The sequence below is a fragment of the Felis catus genome, chromosome C1 (genome assembly GCF_018350175.1).
Source record: "Felis catus isolate Fca126 chromosome C1, F.catus_Fca126_mat1.0, whole genome shotgun sequence".
Classification (NCBI taxonomy): Eukaryota; Metazoa; Chordata; class Mammalia; order Carnivora; family Felidae; genus Felis; species Felis catus.
The window spans coordinates 99,102,035-99,121,405 of NC_058375.1; the positions used below are offsets into that span (position 1 = coordinate 99,102,035).

A 19,371-nucleotide genomic window follows, 5' to 3' on the forward strand; every position below is an offset into this window, starting at 1 on the left:
TCAAGAACCTGCATTGTCAGACTGACTGACTGACACTGGGCTCTTATTGGCAAGGAGGTTGGTTCCTGGCAGTTACGGTCCTGCCAGAGTCTGAATACTAGGAAGTCACAGCACACGACCAGATAAACAAGTTTCATAGTTGAAACATTTCAAGGTGCTCCACTCTGAGCACCTCTCTATCTCATTTCTTTTATCTATCTTGATCTGCCCATTCCATTCACTTGACTTCTCTTGTGTTGGCCACGTACAGGACACAATTCATAAACAAGACCTAGTCCCTAGGCCCTAAGAGCTTACAGTCGGGTGAGAAAGATGAGTGATTAGAGAGAAGCAACAACAGTAAAGTCAGAAGGTGCCATGTGAGAATCGACACGGCAAAACACTATGGGGACTTCAACTTTGGACCATGATAGGAATGGAGACCAGCTATCCTCCTGTGTTAAATAGCCATAAAACCAGACAAATATAAAAAACTCTGATTTTCAGACACTGGACAGCAGGCTGTCCAGGAAAGACAGTGATCCCCGAGGGGAAGGAAACAAAGTGCTCCCCAAGACTGACCTAACCCAGGGTGTCGAAGTCATGGTGCAGGGACAGGGAGCCCAGCACTGAACTGAGAAGACAGTATTAAAACCTGGGGAGGCCACGATTTCTAGAATTCGCTAGAAAAATGACTGAAGAGGAGTAAGATACACAGAGGATGAACTCCAGAGATCTGCAGAAGGGGCCTCTGAGTCTTAGGCTGCTTCCTGATTTGTGCAGGAGTTTGAGGAAACCACTGAGGCCAGAGAGAGGACCACGAGGAAGCAGCATTTGGAATAATTCTTGGAATCCAAGGCCATGCCTAGTTTGTGTTCTTTTCAGCCAGATGTGCAGCATTGAGTAGAGACCTCCTGGGTCAAAGCAGCCCTACGCTAAAGGCCTTCTCTGCATGTCCTCAAAGTGCTTTAAAAATCATAGAAGGATCAAATGATTCAAAGTAACAGCATCCCCCCTACAAGAAAAAGCCTCCCCCAAAAAACAAAGAAGAAAAACAAAGTAACAGCATCCCAGAACAAAGAGCAGTCAAGGAAGACAGTAAAATCCAGCACCGTCATATCCACAGTGTATGGCATCCAGCCAAAACTACCAGGCAGGATAATACCACCTATAACCAGGAAACATATCAATAGAAACAAAACCAGAAATGACCCAGATGATAGAATGAGGAGACAAGAACTTGAAAACAGCTATTATCAAGATGTTCCACACATTTAAGAAGATAGAGGAAAGCATGATCATCATGAACGGAGAAATAGAGGATAAAAAAAAAAGACATCATGTGACATCTAGAAATGAAGCATATGTTATATGAAAAACAAATCCAGTGAATGAGATTAACCACAGAAGATCAGTGAAAAAGACGTATCTAAAGAAACCATGCAGAATGAAGCAGAAAAAAATAATTGAATGAAGAGTTAACAAGGTATCAATGAGTTATAGGGCAACACAAAGCCTAACGTGTATTTGTAATTGGAGTCGAAGAAGGAGGAAGTAAAGAAAACATTATTTGCAGAAATGGCAGTCAGATACTTTCCTCATTTGATGAAAGCTATAAACACGTAATGAGAAAGCGTGTTCATCAAGAAGATGTAATAGTCCTGATTGTGTATGCATCTAATAACAGATTCAGAATACAGGAAGCGAAATTGGATAGAACTGAAAGAATAAATAGACAAATCCAAAATCATAGTTGGATATTTCACCACCCCTCTCTCAACCACTGATAGAAAAATCAGACAGAAAATGCCGAAGGATATGGAGACTTGAACATGACCTAACTGCCATTTGTCGAACACTGTACCCAAATACAGCAGAACAGGCATTCCATCTGAAAAGCGCATGGAACGTTTACCGAGAAGGGTCACATTTGGGCCGTAAAACAAGTTTCAAAAATTGAAAAGGATTGAGATCTTCCCAAAATAGTTATTTTTAAAAAATTTTTGAGAGAGGAAACACAGGTTGGGGAGGGGCAGAGAGAGGGGGAGAGAGAGAGAGACAGAGAGAGAGAGAGAGAGAGAGAGAGAGAGAGTGAGAGAATCCCAAGCAGGCTCTGCGCTGTCAGCACAAAGCATGATTTGGGGCTCGAACTCATGAACCATGGGATCATGACCTGAGCTGAAATCAAGAGTCAGACGCTTAGCTGACTGAGCCACCCTGGTGCTCCCCCCCAAATAGTTATTTGATGAGAATGGAATTAAGCTAGAAATCAGTAACCAGAAGATATCAGGGAAATCCTCAGATATTTGGATTTTAAAAGACATTCTTGTAAAAACGGGTCAAAGAAGAAAGGAAATTGCAAAGGAAATTAGAAAATATTTTTAATTAAACAAAAATTATAACGTATCAAAGATTGTGGGATGCAGTAAAGCAGGGCTTAGAGAAAAATTTAGTTGAAAAGTTTTCAAATTAATGATCTAAGGTTCTTTCTTAAGCAAATAATAAAAAAAAAAGTAATGACAGGAGCACCTGGGTGGCTCAGTCTGTTGAGCGTCCGAATTCAGCTCAGGTCATGATCTCATGGTCCCTGCTGACAGCTCAGAGCCTGGAGCCTGCTTCGGATTCTGTGTCTCCCTCTTTCTCTGCCCCTCCCCTGCTTGCACTCTCTCTCTCAAAAATAAACATTAAAAAAAATTTTTTAATGACAAATTAAGCACAATGCAAAGAGAAGAAAGGAACTAATAAGAACAAATATCAATGAAATAAAAACTGAAAAATGCTAGAGAAAAATCAATGAAACCAAAAGCTGGTTGTTGAGATATATAAAGTCAGTAAACCTCCAGCCAAAGAGAGAAGACACACATCAGCAATATCAAGAATGAAAGAGGGGAACCCGTAGAACCTGTTGGCATCTATAAGGAATATTGTACACATTTTTATGCCAGTAAATCCAGCTTAGGCAAAATGGATCCATTCTTTCAAAGATACAAACTACCAAATCCTACTCAAAAAAGCAGATAACCTGAATAGACCTCTATCTATTAAAGAAATTTAATTTGTAGGTAAAAACATTCCTGTAAGAGAATTCCAGGCAGAATTCCAGGAAGAAATAATACTAATCCTGTATATTCTTCCAGAAAATACAGAAGGGAGGAATACTCCCCCAACCTCATTTTTGAGGCCAGCAGTTATCCTGATATAAAACCAAAGACCTTGCAAGAAAACTGCAGGTCAGCATCGATGACAAAAATCCTCAACTAAATATTAGCAAATTGAATCCAGCAATGCTCAAAAAGGGTAATACATCGTGACCAAGCAGGGTTTATGCTCTCAGTGCAGGGTTATTTTGACATTCAAAATCTAATCAGTGTTATTCACCATCTTCAAAAGCTGAAAGAAAAAAAATCATATGATCATTTCAATACAAGTAGAAAAAGCACTTGTCAGAATTCAATATCCATTCATTACAAAAACCATCAACCAACTGGAAGTAGTTGATCAAGGTCATTGGGGGAAACCTACAGCCAACATCGCATTTAATGGTGAAAAGCTAAGTACTTGTTCCCTAAGATCAGGACAAAGGCAAGGATGTCCATTCTTATCACTTCTATGGAACATTGTACTGAAATTACTAATGAATACGATAAGCCAATAAAGAGAAATTAAAGGGATCCAAATTAGAAAGGAAGAAGTAAAACTGTCTTTATTCACAAGGGTACATGGTCGTCTCCATAGAAAATCCTAGGAAATATTAAAATCTACTAAAATTAATGAGTTTCAGAGTCATGTGACACCTTTTATTTCTATCTATTAGCAACAAACAATTTAAAGTGACAGAGGGGTGCCTGGCTGGCTCAGTTTGTAGAGCATGCGACTCTTGATCTCAGGGTCGTGAGTTTGAGTCCCACTTTGGGTATAGAGATTACTTAATTCAATAAACAAACTTAGATAAAATAAAATTGAAAGAAAACAATACCATTTATAATAAATTAAAAATATGATGTATTTAGGGATAAGTTTTACAAAATATGTTTCAGACCTGTAGAAAACTATAAAATATAAAATGTTGATGAGAGAAATCAAAGCAGAGACTACATTAATGAATTGGTGGTAATAATAATAATAAAAATAAATGAAGAGATTACCATACTACTAAAGGTCCGAAGATGTTGTTTAAGGTGTCAGTTCTTCCCAAATCACTGTCTTCAGCACGGTCAATCCCAATAAAGTTTCCAGCAGACTTCTTTTTGTGGACAGATGTCGACAAATTAATACCAAAATTTTTATAGAGATGTAAAGGATCTCGAATATCCAAACTGAGTTTTATCAAGAAAAATAAAGTTGGAAGACTTACCCTACCTGATTTTAAAACTTCCTACAAAGTTACATGAATCAGGACAGTACGATATTGGCAGATAAGAATGGATATATAGATAATAGAACAGAATTTAGTATGAAATAAACCCATGCATATGGTCAGGTGACTTTTATTTTGTTTTTTGAGGGGCCTGAGGTTTTGATCACCCTTTAAAAATGTTTTATCCAATTTTAACGTTACAAAGAGAAAAATGCATCTGGTTGATTTTTGGCCAACGATGACAAGTTAGTTCAGTGAGGAAAAGATAATCTTTTCACCACTTGGTGCTGGAATAATTGGATATCCATGTGCAAAAAATTTGACTTCAACTTGCATGTCTCATCATATGCAGTAATCAACTCAAAATGGACGAGAGACTTAAATGCAAAGGCTAAAACCATACAACTTCTATAAGAGAACGTAGAGGCTGACCATATCAAACACTGACCATGATACAGGAGAACCAGAACTCTTATATACTGCTGATAGAAATGTAAAATGGTAGCGACACTTTGAAAAACATTAGCAGCTTATTTCAAAGGGAAGTATACGCTTGCTGTATGACTCACCTTTTCTGAAGGGAAGCAGAAACACGATTTGCACAAAGACTTTGATGCAAATGTTCGTAGTAGGTTTATTAATAATAGCCCCCAAACTGGAAGGAGCCCAATACCCACCAGCTGAAGAAGGGATAGACAAATTGTGGTATATTCATACAGTGAAGTATTACTCAAAACATTAAAAGGATTGAACTGTGACTTACTGATACATACCACAACATGGACAAATGTCAAAAGCATGAATGGTAACTAAAAGAAGCCAGACACAGAAGTCCTCAAACTGACTCATTTCATTCATGTGAAATTTTAGAAATTTCTAACTTAGAAATTTAGAAAAAACTGTAGTGACAGATCTTTTGCATATACGGTATTTTTCTTTAAAAAAGGGGAAGCAAGGGGCGCCTGGGTGGCGCAGTCGGTTAAGCGTCCGACTTCAGCCAGGTCACGATCTCGCGGTCCGTGAGTTCGAGCCCCGCGTCGGGCTCTGGGCTGACGGCTCGGAGCCTGGAGCCTGTTTTCGATTCTGTGTCTCCCTCTCTCTCTGCCCCTCCCCCGTTCATGCTCTGTCTCTCTCTGTCCCAAAAATAAATAAACGTTGAAAAAAATTTTTAATAAAAAAAAAAGGGGAAGCAAATGAATTGTGGGTTTTTGCCCGCAATTATGTATCATAGTAGAGGGCATACCACTGTCTTAAAGAATTTTAACATATATGCGAACCATCCCAAATTTGCCACATTCAGCCAGTGAATGAAGTGGACAATTAAGCTTAATTTTTACTATTTGGGGTCAGTGAAATATGAGTAAAACATTCTTTTTGTTCTGATGACCTCATATGGACTCTAAGAAAACTTCCAGACAGCTAGTCTCAAAAATGATGGTCGTATAACTGCATCATTGGAAAAAACTTACAACGTCTTGAATTCAGTGCTTTGAAGGATACACGTGTTTTAAGAATTACCTTTTTTTCCCCCAAAGATAATTGAGTTTAATTTTCCTTTTTAAATCACTCTTTTTTCAAAGCAGTTACTTTGGATATTCACTGGTAATAGGCAGTAATATTTGATTTTATTTGCAGATCAAGGTCAAGAATCAAAGGATTTAGCCCAGTGGCTAAAAATAACTACTAAATATTGATTCAGGATGACCAAGAGTCTAGAAGCTCCCCAAAAAGAAGCCTCAAAAAAGATAAGAGGGGTGCCTGCGTGGCTCAGTCAGTTAAGCATCTGACTCTTGATTTCGACTCCGGTCATGATCTCACAATTTGTGAGTTTGAGCCCCATGCCGGGCTCTGCGCTGACAGCCTGGAGCCTGCTTGGGATTCTCTCTCCCTCTCTCTCTCTGCTCCTCCCTCTCTCTCTCTCTCTCTTAAAACAAATAAATATACTTTAAAAAAAAGATAAGAAATAATTTTCTTTTTTTAAATTTAAATTCAAGTTAGTTAACATACAGTATAGTCTTAGCATCAGTGATTAGATCAGTGATTTTAAATTTAAATTCAAGTTAGTTAACATACAGTATAGTCTTAGCATCAGTGATTAGATCAGTGATCAGTGATTAGAAAGATAACTCAGTGATTCATCTCTTACGTAGGACACCCAGTGCTCATCCCCAAAAGTGCCCTCTTCAATGCCCATCACCCATTTAACCCATCCCCCACCCACCTCCCCTCCAGCAGCCCTCAGTTTGTTCTCTGTATTTAAGGGTCTCTCTCTCTCTCTCTCTTTTTTTAATATGAAATTTATTGTCAAATTGGTTTCCATACAACACCCAGTGCTCATCCCAACAGGTGCCCTCTTCAATGCCCATCACCCACTTTCACCTCCCTCTCACCCCCCCATCAACCCTCAGTTTATTTTTAGTTTTTAAGAGTCTCTTATGGTTTGCCTCCTTCCCTTTCTAACTTTTTTTCCCCCTTCCCCTCCCCCATGGTCTTCTGTTAAGTTTCTCAGGATCCACATAAGAGTGAAAACATATGGTATCTGTCTTTCTCTGTATGACTTATTTCACTTAGCATCACACTCTCCAGTTCCATCCACGTTGCTACAAAAGGCCATATTTCATTCTTTGTCATTGCCAAGTAGTATTCCATTATATATATATAAACCACATCTTCTTTATCCATTCATCAGTTGATGGACATTTAGGCTCTTTCCATAACTTGGCTATTGTTGAAAGTGCTGTATAAAAATTGGGGTACAATTGCCCCTGTGCATCAGCACTCCTGTATCCCTTGGGTAAATTTGTATTTAAGGGTCTCTTAAGGTTTGCCTCCTTCTCTGTTTTTATCTTATTTTTCCTTCCCTTCCCCTATGTTCTTCTGTTGAGTTTCTCAAATTCCACATATGAGTGAAATCATGTGATATCTGTCTTTATCTGACTTATTTTCCTTAGCATAATACATTCTAGTTCTATCCACATTGTTGTAAATGGCAAGATTCCATTCTTTTTCATCGCTAAGTAGTATTCCATTGTATATATATATAAACCACATCTTCTCTATCCATTCTTCAGTCAGCGGACATTTGGGCTCTTTCCATAATTTGACTATTGTTGATAGCACTGCTATAAACGTTGGGGTGCATGCACCCCTTTGAATCAGCATTTTTGTATTCTTTGAATAAATACCTAGTAGTGCAATCATTGGATCATAGGGTAGTTCTATTTTTAATTTTTTGAGGACCCTCCATACTGGTTTCCAGAGTGGCTGCACCAGTTTGCATTCCCACCAACAATGCAAAAGAGATCCTCTTTCTCTGCATCCTCACCAACATCTGTTGTTGCCTGAGTTGTTCATGTTAGCCATTCTGACAGGTGTGAGGTGGTATTTCATTGTGGTTTTGATTTGTATTTCCCTGATGGTGAGTGACGTTGAGCATCTCTTCATGTCTGTTAGCCATCTGGATGTCTTCTTGGGAGAAGTGTCTGTTCAGGTCTTCTGTCCATTTCTTCACTGGATTATTTGGTTTTTGGGTATTGAGTTTCGTAAGATCTTTATAGATTTCAGATACCAACCCTTCATTAGGTAAGGAATTTTCTAATAAACAGAGCTGTCTGAAATTGACATGGGCTTCCTTGGGTGAAAGTGAATTCTCCCCAGATTCAAGTGGTGACTGCAGACACCATTGGCAGGGATGTACAAGAGAAGTTTCAAGCATCTGATGAGGTGTTGGGCTTCTGTGAGCACTCTGTGGGTGTGCGGCTGGAGCCAGGCTCCACAAATGGGTTACAGCTGGAAGTGTCCTGAGCTTCATGCAAAAGACTTCTTCCAGCTTTGGATCCTGCGGGTGTGTAGATAAAAGTCTTCCATGGTGTGCCATTAGAATTCAATTTTCAGGGGCGCCTGGGTGGCTCAGTCGGTTAGGTGTCCGACTTCAGCTCAGGTCACGATCTCGCGGTCTGTGAGTTCAAGCCCTGCGTCGGGCTCTGGGCTGATGGCTCGGAGCCTGGAGCCTGCTTCCGATTCTGTGTCTCCCTCTCTCTCTGCCCCTCCCCCGTTCATGCTCTGTCTCTCTCTGTCCCAAAAATAAATAAACATTAAAAAAAATTAATAAAAAAAAAAGAATTCAATTTTCAGGATGGTAATCCCCTAACCTGTTGTTAAAGATGTTAGAGTGTCACTATACAGTTCCGAAAGACACCATCCTGTATGGATTGAAAACAGTCCCAGAGATCATTTGCAGTAAAGCCAATGTGCACATTTCTGTTGGCTTCAAGGCCACTGAATACCTTTTCTTGACATGCTAAGTTTTCTGGAAAATAATTGAAGAATTGCCCTTATTATTGGTTTAATCGATGAGATTGTTGATGTCAAGTGCAGACATATTTCTCGGGGAAAATGCTGAACGGCATAGTTCTTTTTCCGGAAGCACCTCATGGCCTAAAATAATATATTCAGTCCTTAAGAGAGCTAGCATGTTCTTCCAAATAGCCTGGCAGAAGAGGAGAAAGCCCCAGATGGTCGGGTTTGGCAATGCCTGGGCCACTGTGTTCAGGACGCCGTCTTTAAAGTAGATGAGGATTTATCTCATAGTCAAGCAGGGAAGGCGAAGCATACTTTAGGATGGCATGTTTAAATAACCCCCTCCTTAGAAGTTGAAAGAACCTGAACACAGATTCTTCTCACTAAATTAATTCCTATTGTAGTCCTTCTACTTCGTTGTTCCACAGATACGCAGTGGGCACTGCTGAGTATTGTACTGTGGAAGACGGTATTGCCGTGAGGGGCACAGATACAACCAGATACCAGCCTTAGGCTGAAGTAACTCGAAATATTTGGGGCAGGCAAGATGGAAAAGTAAGCAACTGCAGAAGCGTGTCTGAAGCATGCCATTTAATGGATCAGGACATAGGGACAGTGGAGGTCAAAGGGAGGAAAGCATATTGCTTTTGAGTTATTTAAGGGTGGAGTGGTTTCTATGAGTCCTGCAGGCTGTCCCAAGGAAGGGGACAGGTGTGTTCCATTTGGCAGAAATGTCAGGGGCAATGAGAGGCAATTACTTTGGTGATTAGGACTTCACTGTTGACCTTTAAGAGTAGGACTTTCAGCAGAGGATGTTATTAGAAGTCAGAGCGCAGTGAGCTACAGGGCAGATGCATACGCGGCAACAGTGAGTTGCTCACTCATTGAAGATGTTTGCTAGGGAAGGGGGAAAAGGACAGCAGAGTCAATGAGATTTTTTTTTTCTTAGAAGGAGAAATTGTTATTTTGAAAGCAGAGACTAGTGGGTTATGGAGAGGTTAAATATGTTTGAAAGGGAATAATTACATTGCAAGATCCCAGGGAGAATAATGTTAATAAAGGAAAGGAGCATGAGATAATTGATAGTATCTAAACAAAATTTTTTTAGTGTGTATTGTTTTGAGAGAGAGACAGAGCACCAGCGGGGGAGGGGCAGAAAGAGAGGGAGACACAGAATCCAAAGCAGGCTCCAGGCTGACAGCACAGAGCCTGACACGAGGCTTGAACTCACAAACTGTGAGATCATGACCTGAGCTGAAGTTGGATGCTTAACCGACTGAGCCACCCAGGCGCCCTGATAGTCATTTTTTTAAGTTTATTTATTTTGAGAGAGACAGAGACAGCACGAGTTGGGGACCGGCAGCGAGAGAGGGGGAGAGAGAATCTAAAGCAGGCTCTGCACTGTCAGCACAGAGCCCCGTGCGGGGCTCGAACCCACAGAGTCACAAGATCATGACCTGAGCCGAAGCCAACAGTTGCAGGCTTAACCGACTGAGCCACCCAGCTGCCCTGATAGTATTTTTGATAGGGAAAGGAACTGCCATAAAATGTATTTTTGTATCTTATATGAAAACATTGCAGTAAGAAACTGAAATGTCATTAGTGGTTAGTGATTCAAGTAAGAAGTTGGGAAAGAAGAAAGATTAAAAGTAGTTCCATATTTAGAGGCTCGCTCTTTAAAGAACATTAATATTTGATACCTTCTGGTTGTAATTTATTGGGATTATTCCTTCTCGTCCAATGGAACACCAGGAAATACAAACTGCAGAGAGGAGATTTTCTGGACCTTGCCTCTGTCTGTCTCGTATCTGTCAGACTTACTCCACGTGTGCTAAGGCTTGTCATGCTACCCACCATTTCCCGTCACTGGTTGTTGAACAAGGCTGGGAAGGAGAGGCGAGTAGCCCCCCGTGGTGGATGAGACTTAACGATCCCCACGAAGCTTGCTTTTAGTAAAGAAGTATTCCAAGAGCTCTGCCATTGAGGAGTAAGCAAGTTCAATCGCCTATGATGACCGCCATTATGGACGACTTCACAGGGATAGTCAAGACGCTGAGAAGATGTGTGTGTGTGTGTGTGTGTGTGTGTGTGTGTGTGTGTGTGTGTTGTGTGTGCTTACTAAACCTTCTGAGTGTGTATTCAGTTTTACCACCTCCTCACTGTTTGAGATCCATATTAATGCCTCTGGCTTAGTTCACAATTGTGTCATTTAAAGGAATTTTTCTCCCAGAAGGACCTCACAAGTGTTAACCCTTGTCCTCCTCAGACACGGGTGTGTTTGCAGTGGTGAACAGCCATTCCTTGTCTCTGCTCGGGAAGCTGACGATCAGTGCTGCCTTTAACGTGGTCTACATCTACACGTCTGAGCTGTACCCCACAGTCATCAGGTATGCCTCACACATCCCGCGTGTTTCGCTGTAGATGCTCACAGCAACAGAGGTGTGGTTCTCATTCCACCGGGAGCACAGTGAGTGGGGGCCAGCAACAAGTCAGCGAGCAGCCGCAAGCCCAGAAGCTGTCTGTGTAGACCACACTTTGCCCGCTTGGCTGGGGAAGGCGGAGCTGTGTTTTGGGCCGAACTCCCTTGTGTAAATCGTGAGGGAAGTACTCTACGCAAAGCACATCCCGTCACCCAAATGGGGCTCGGTTGCCATTTTTATTTCAGTGGACTTGATTGATTCAGTCACCCAGCCTCTGCCAGGCACAGACGGACAAGAGGACGGGGTCCGTGTTCTCTCAGAACCTACATTTTAACACAAAATATACACATCTGTAAAAAGATAATTCCAGGGGCACCTGGGTGGCTCAGTTGGTTGAGCGTCCGGCTCTTGATTCCCACTCGGTCATGCTCTCACAGTTCATGGGTTTGAGCCCCACGTCGGGCTCCATGCTGACAGTGCAGAGCTGCTTGGGATTCTCTCTCTGCCCCTCCCTTGCTCGCACCCTCTCTCTCTCTGTCTCTCTGTTCTTCTTTCTCTTAAAATAAATAAACTTAAAAAAAGATATTTCCATATAGTAATAAGTGAACAGGAGGTTTACGTATTGATTGTTAAGTGTGGTCTCTAACAAGTAGGACATGCTTATATGAAAAACAACACATTCGATCTGAAGTTTCCCCTTCTAAAAGGAGTCTGAAAACAAAAAATTAAACCCAAATTTGAAGGGCAGGGACCCAGCTTATTCTTCTCAGAATTGCCTCTGTGAACCCAGCGGGTATTCCCTAGGTCAGCCCGTCCCCAGTCCTTCTGAGGAGCGTTCCAAGTGTTTCCCACATCCATCAGACTTCCTGGTTCTTTCTGCCTATTAATATCAGCTCCCTTTTCCTCCAGTTTTTCCCAGACTGCATGTGATTGACTAGTCATTTCCTAATTATTCCCCTGACCTGTTTTCTCTGCCTGCTGGCTATGAAACTAGGATGATCATTTTGTCCAAACTGGGACACTCTGGAGAGCGGATATGGGTGGGTGGGGGGGGCGGTGGATGGCCACCTTGCCTGTTCCCTCGTTCCCATGCCCTACCCCCGTTTGCATGTCCGTACTCCTCACAAACGTAATGTTCCTCGTTCCTATTTATATGCCTGACCCTTTAATCGCCAGTTAGTTGACTTTAACTAAATGGGCAAACTTCTCAGATCATAAAGCCCTAGGTCTCCATGGCTACATTAATTCATAGCCATGAGAACATTTGACACAAAACCCATGAGAACATTTGGCAAGAAATATTCACATGGTCATTTCTGTACTATTCTCTATAGTAACCGCACTGTCCAGTATGGTAGTTACTAGCCTCATGTGGCTATTTAAATTTAAATCAGTTAAAGTGAAATAAATTAAAAATCCAGTTCCTCGGGGTGCCTGGGTGGCCCAGTCAGTTAAGCGTCCGACTTCAGCTCAGGTCATGATCTCATGGCTCATGAGTGTGAGCCCCACATCAAGCTCCGTGCTGACAGCTCAGAGCCTGGAGCCTGCTTCAGATTCTGTGTTTCCCTCTCTGTCTGCCCCATCCCTGCTCACACTCTGTCTCTCTCTCTCAAAAATAAACATTAAAGGGGCGCCTGGGTGGCGTAGTCGGTTGAGCGTCCGACTTCAGCCAGGTCACGATCTCGCGGTCCGTGAGTTCGAGCCCCGTGTCAGGCTCTGGGCTGATGGCTCAGAACCTGGAGCCTGTTTCCGATTCTGTGTCTCCCTCTCTCTCTGCCCCTCCCCCGTTCATGCTCTGTCTCTCTCTGTCCCAAAAATAAATAAACGTTGAAAAAAAAATTTTTTTAAATAAATAAATAAATAACTATTAAAAAAAAAAAATCCAGTTCCTCATTCTCACTAGCCACGTTTCAAGTGCTCACAGCCGCAGGCATCTAGCAGCTTCCATACTGGACAGCACAATTATAGAACATTTCCAGCATCTTGGAATGTTCCGGTAGGGAGCACTGCTCTACAGGAGCCTGTGCTTCCTCCACTGTGGGATTCATGATTATAGGTCCACTAAGCCATGGCATCTTTAAATTCTGCCCCCCACCCAGAACTTACTGACTTTCCCCCCTTTTTGTATTCCTTTCAGGAACGTTGGGCTTGGAACTTGTTCTATGTTCTCCCGAGTTGGTGGGATTATTGCTCCCTTCGTCCCCTCACTGGTTGGTTTGTACCTCCTAGTTTTGTTTTTCTCGATCCTCTGCTTTGGAAATGCTTATGCTTTTGAGTAGAAAGGGGTAAGGAGCAGTTGCCACTTATGATCAGCCTGACCCAAGTGTGAACCTTGTACCTTCTAGATTAAGGACCCTTTTAGGTGACGGATCCCTTGGGGCAGATGGACTCGTACCAGAGGCTCTGACTGTTTGCTTCTCTGTATTTACTGGAGGGTTAGGTAATGCCAGCTTGCCCCTTCCCATCTCCATTCGTAGGTTAGTCACTTAGCGAATATTTTTTAAGCTTCGGCTGTGGACTGGGCTCTGTGCTGAGCACTTCAGCACACATCGTCTCAAGTACTATTCACAGCCACCGTGTGAGGCAGCATTATCGTTACCCTCTAATAAAGATGAGAAATGCAGCAGAAGCAGATTAACTTGCCCGATGGCACACCACTTAGAATAAGAAAACTAGGGGCGCCTGGAGGGCTCAGTCGGCTAAGCGTCTGACTTCGGTTCAGGTCACGATCTCACGGTTCGTGAGTTCGAGTCCTGTGTGGGGCTCTGTGCTGACAGCTCTGAGCCTGGAGCCCACTTCACAGTCTGTCTTCCTCTCTTCCAGCCCCTCCCCCACTCGCACTCTGTCTCTCTCTCTCTCAAAAATAAATAACCGTGAAAAAATTTCTTAAAAAGAAAATTAGAAGAGGAAATATGCCTAGCAGTGTGTCTATTAAGAGTTTCTAGCACGGGGCGCCTGGGTGGCGCAGTCGGTAAAGCGTCTGACTTCAGCCAGGTCACGATCTCGCGGTCCGGGAGTTCGAGCCCCGCGTCAGGCTCTGGGCTGATGGCTCAGAGCCTGGAACCTGTTTCCGATTCTGTGTTTCCCTCTCTCTCTGCCCCTCCCCCGTTCATGCTCTTTCTCTCTGTCCCAAAAATAAAATAAAAACGTTAAAAAAAATAATAAAAAAAAAGGAGTTTCTAGCATTTTCTAAAGTTCATGGTCAAAAGATAGACTAAACGGCAGTTCTGAAGATCCTTCCTGAACTTGACATGTTCAGGTTCTGTGACAGAATCCGTGGAGCCCTACGCATGTCTGTGCTTGGTCTGACCTGTGGCCTTGCCAGCCAGGACTCGGCAAAGGCTGACTAGATTGGGTGTGCGGATAGCTGTTTGTCACTCGGGCAACTTTTCTCAGCACTCCTTAGCAATGCTGGCGGGCCAGGTCCACGGACCCAGCGGGGTTCCCGCAGCACCAGCCCAGAGGGCCCTTGCCTTCACGCAGGATAGAAGTCCAACACGAGCCAGCAGGAGGTGAAAGCGGCATTTACTGAAGATACAGAGAGAGCAGGTACACACAGAGTGAGTGTCCGAGAGCCTCAGAAAGGAAAGGAGAGAGTCTCGTCGTTGTTCAGGGTCAGGGTTTTTCTTGAGGACGGGGCTCTGGGGGTACGTGTCCTCTCAGGCAGCCAGGAACCGGTTGGATCAAGGATGAGGGGCCAGGTGTTACACCTTGGAGCCAGGGGATCTTGGCCATGAACTGTCTACCCCAGGGGTCTGGAATACGCGTGCGATAGCTTCCCCTGGTCATTCTCACTTGCCCCTTCCTTAGATGTTATCTGTTCTAGAGAAATCATTAACTCCTTGTCCCTTACAAGGACATATGCTGTTTACATTACAAGGCATGTGTAAAGTGGGGTGAGGGTACAGGTCCTAGGAAGACTAGAAACAGGTAAAGCAGCAAAGCCATGAAACAGCTTTCTCTCTCCCAGGGTCCCTTCGGTTTCCCTGTCTCACTAGTACAGGAGGATGTCTTGGAAAAGCCTTTCCTTTCTTTCTTTTTCTGAGTTCACTTCCTTCTCATGAGTATCTCTTTCCGTGTTTCATGCTTAATTTTACGTTACAAGACCATCCTCTCATACGGATTTGCTCCATTCTGCAAAATGTGTCTGACATCAGGTGTTTGTCTCTAAAGATCTCCGACTTTGGATGGCCCTCCTAGAACGTTAGAAAACCCAGCACTCTGTCTCTACTGATCCCTGCTCAGTGGAGAAGAGATCAAAGTGTTGTGTCTCCCTTGATTCCGCAACACACCCACAGTGTTGGACGTGTGTTTCCATGTGGGTGGCAGAGGTGAGATTCTCCCCTCCCCGCTCCCCATCACCTCCATTCCCCCCTGCCCTCTTCTCGATCATCTCCATCGTCTCTTTACTTCTGAAAAATCAGGAACTTATTAAATCCGAGAGGAGATCCTAACTAGTAGTGGTCTCATCCACAGAGTTTGGAAGCCCAAATGAGAAGATGATAATACCATTCTTGTGCAGGAATTTAAGAATGTTAATCAGCTCAGAAAGGCCCAGAGCAGCATCCCAAAGATAGTTTTCTGTGTTATCTTTGAACCTGTGTGTGCCTAAAATTTTTTTTTAACGTTTACTCATTTTTGAGAGACAGAGACAGAGCACACGTGAGGGAGGGGTAGAGAGAGAGGGAGACACAGAACCCGAAGCAGGCTCCAGGCTCCGAGCTGCCAGCACAGAGCCCGACGCGGGGCTCGAACTCACAAACCGTGAGATCATGATCTGAGCCAAAGTCGGAAGCTTAACCGACTGAGCCACCTGGGTGCCCCGAACCTGTTTGTGTTTAAAGAAACTATGTAAATATTCCCGAGAATGTCTTTTGGATCTCTGAAGCAATGCTTGAATTACCGTGTTCGGTTCAGGTAGTTTCCAAACCACACGGGTGTGCTAGGTTCTTCAGGCTTCTCTTTTTCTTTTTGGGGTGTTTACACCCTTAACCCCTGTCTTCCTGGTTACGGTGCCGAATGAATGAGCGAGCATACGTGGGATTGTTTGGCCGATTCCAAGGTTGAGAAGGTCAAAGTTCATCGGGCGCGAGTATCTGGGGAGTCTCCTAAGTGAAAAGTATGTGGAGATCCCCGTGTTATAAGCGAGTCACCTGGAGCAAAAGCAGTACCCACCCCACTCCTTCTGATCCCCATACCTCTGCTGCCTTTTTATGTCCTCGCTCTCCCTTCTGTGTGGCCGAGCAACCACTCGGTGATTTTCCAGGGTCTCTCTCGTTGGGGAACAAGGGGCTGACAGTACATTCTAGTGAGCAGGCGTGAGTTGGGTAGTAAATGTGGCAGCTCCTCGGTCATAAGACTACTGATGTCATGTGCTGGGAAACGAATACTGAGTTTTTGTATGTTTTTTGTTCTACTCTCTGCCCTCACAGAAATATGTGCAGTGGTCCTTACCCTTCATTGTCTTCGGAGCCACCGGCCTGACTTCGGGCCTCCTGAGTTTATTATTGCCAGAAACCCTTAACAGCCCATTGCTAGAGACATTTTCTGACCTTCAGGTGTATTCATATCGGAGGCTGGGGGAGGAGGCGTTATCTTTACAGACCTTGGATCCCCCACAGGTATGGTGGTAGTTTGTTTTTTTTTTTTTACCGTTTATTTATTTTTGAGACAGAGAGAGACAGAGCATGAACGGGGGAGGGGCAGAGAGAGAGGGAGACACAGAATCGGAAGCAGGCTCCAGGCTCTGAGCCGTCAGCCCAGAGCCCGACGCGGGGCTCGAACTCACGGACCGCGAGATCGCGACCTGAGCTGAAGTCGGACGCTTAACCGACTGAGCCACCCAGGCGCCCCAGCAGTTGATTTTTTGAGAGAAATAAAGATGGCTCGTGATTCATTTACTTTCTTAGAACACTTTAGGGCCAATTCTTAGGGGAAATAGATGTCATAAAAATGCATCTGTCTGTCGAATGGCAAATAATAATTTGGTCCTTGCTCTCCATTCCTATTTCAGTCTTCAGACAAGGAGAACACTTTAGGGAGTGAGAGTGAGGAAGAGGAGGAGTTTTTCGATGCTGATGAAGAAACACAGATGATTAAGTGAAGAGCCCCCGAGCCTCCGTCACAAGCAGATGATCTCCTTGCCTCTGGTCAAGGCAGGCTTTTCTGGGAAACTTCAGAGAGTTGTCAAAATACAGGCTTGAACGTACGTGGAAGGTACTCCTTATGGGCTCCTTGTTTTCAGGCACCAGGGAAGATGGAGAAGACGTTGCATGAGAGAAACATCACCATATCAGGGGAACAGTCGTCCAGAATTCACGTTCAGTTCAGAACCTTGACATCTGGCCAGGTAGCTCAAATCCGCATGCCGGAGGGGAAAGCTAATTTGTTTCTGGAAGTCTGATCGTGTTGCTTATCTTTCCTCCTGACCTAAAGGCAGACATGTAAAATTTCTTCTCACCACACTAGTGGGATGAGAGAAACCACCCTTCGCATCTCGTCTGAATACCGTATCTGACGCCTCCCCCTTACCATTTGTGCCTCACTCACCAGGAATCTCTTGAGGCAGATTGGCGTTAGCATTTCACTTTGGTGCCAGAGGAAAAGCACTGAGAGGTGACTGTGTGTGCCCCGAGGCCTCCAGCTTTACCCTAACTGATGAGACCTGGGTCCTCAGCTTGGTTCCCAGGCTAATGGTTGGCTTGAACTCCTTGTGCCGTTGGTCCCACAGACAATCCACTCGGAAAAGCCAACTGTATCGAAGGGATTCTCTCAGAGCCAAAGGCGTGGCTGCAGCTGCTTGTTCACTCCCTTTGACACTCAACTTGGGTCATTTCTTCAGTTACGACTTGTGTGCACCTCCAGGAAAATTTCCATCTCAGATTCTAGTACCAGCAATAACTTCAGAACTGTGTCAGTAAGTGAGGAAGCTTTTAAAAATGGAGGGCAGTTAAAAAATGACATGTTGAGGTTCGCCTGGGTGACTCAGGCAGTTAAGCATCCGACTTTGGGTCAGGTCATAATCTCTTGGTCCGTGGGTTCGAGCCCCATGTCGGGCTCTGTGCTAACAGCTCTGAGCTTGGATCCTGCTTCAGATTCTGTGTCTCCCTCGCTCTCTGACCCTCCCCCGCTCATTCTCTCTCTCTCTCTCTCTCAAAAAGGAATAAACATTAAAAATTTTTTTAAAAAGTGACATGTTGAGCACTTGGATGTTAGGGGGGAAAGGTGCTTTTTTAAAAAAATTTTTTATGTTCATTTATTTTTGAGACACAGAGCATGAGCAGGGAAAGGACAGAGAGACAGGGAGACACAGAATCGGAGCAAGTTTCAGGCTCTGAGCTGTCAGCACAGAGCCCAATGCAGGGCTCGAACCCACAAACCCGTGAGATTGTGACCTGAGCCAAAGTTGGACGCTTAACTGACTGAGTCACCCAAAAGGTGCCATTTTTTACAAGGAAGAAAAGAACGTGACCTTTCACAATTTTGTGTTCTATTTTGGGCATTGTGCAACGAGGCACTTGGGTAACATTTAAGAGCTTGAACACTTCTAGTCCCAGATCAGTCTCTGCCTGTTTAGTCAGAGTGGAAAGCAAGTAATTTCATAGGAAATGGTTTTCTGCGAAGTACCACCAACTTTCAAATAAATCGGTCGCACTTAGTTTTCTAAAATCATATGCTGAAAATCTGTTTCCCTAGAAACTTGAGTGCTCTCTCAAATAGGAGTGGTACTAACCTGGAGTCAACAGGCTTGCACAGCATTGCTTTTGGTCACTTTCCCAACAAGGAGCATTTCTGTTTCTTCAGAATTTCTCTTTCTACTAGCTCTTGGAGAGAAGGGAATTGCATTGGAAGTAAAGAGAAGACGTCATTGTGACTGCTTCTGGAAATCTTGGGGGCATCCCCCCCCCCAGTTGGCTCTGACACTTCCCTGTCCTCTTCCACATTAACCTCATGGTTTGCACTATATTAGCCTCCACCTTTGTGTTCAGGTATTTTTCTGTCCTTTATGCCCTTGATCATGTTTTAAGTTCTTCATAAATAAGGGCCATCTTTACTGCTGTTTGTTCCTCTCTGCCATGCCCAGAAGAATACGGGCCCTAGACCCAGTGAGGACGTGATAAATGTTACTGTTCCTAGCCATCAAGAAAACCATGGAATTCTTTGCAGTATCATTTTTATAAATCCCACATCAGGCAAATCTGACCCAAACCCCCAAACTGTGGAATCCTGCTTGTCTTTCTCTGGCAAATGGAGACCCTGCCCACCACCAGGAGAGGAAGAGAGAAAGAACTTACAAGGACACTTAGAAGCTCTTTT

The 19,371-nt window shown here is 43.7% G+C and overlaps 1 protein-coding gene across 3 annotated transcripts in view; it reads left to right on the forward strand.

The window, feature by feature from the left end:
• SLC22A15 (solute carrier family 22 member 15) overlaps positions 1–18,394 on the forward strand; it is an 82,943-nt gene extending 64,549 nt beyond the window's left edge. The window contains exons 9-12 of one of the 3 annotated variants that reach the window (XM_023259027.2): positions 10,902–11,022; positions 13,193–13,265; positions 16,488–16,676; positions 17,069–18,393. In XM_023259027.2, the coding sequence (XP_023114795.1) occupies positions 10,902–11,022; positions 13,193–13,265; positions 16,488–16,676; positions 17,069–17,158 (473 nt within the window). In that variant the 3' untranslated portion in view covers positions 17,159–18,393. Of the gene's footprint in view, positions 1–10,901; positions 11,023–13,192; positions 13,270–16,487; positions 16,677–17,068 lie in introns of those variants that run through there. The other 2 variants (XR_002744682.2, XM_023259028.2) reach the window with 2 other exon arrangements.
• Positions 18,395–19,371: the final 977 nt, after the last annotated feature.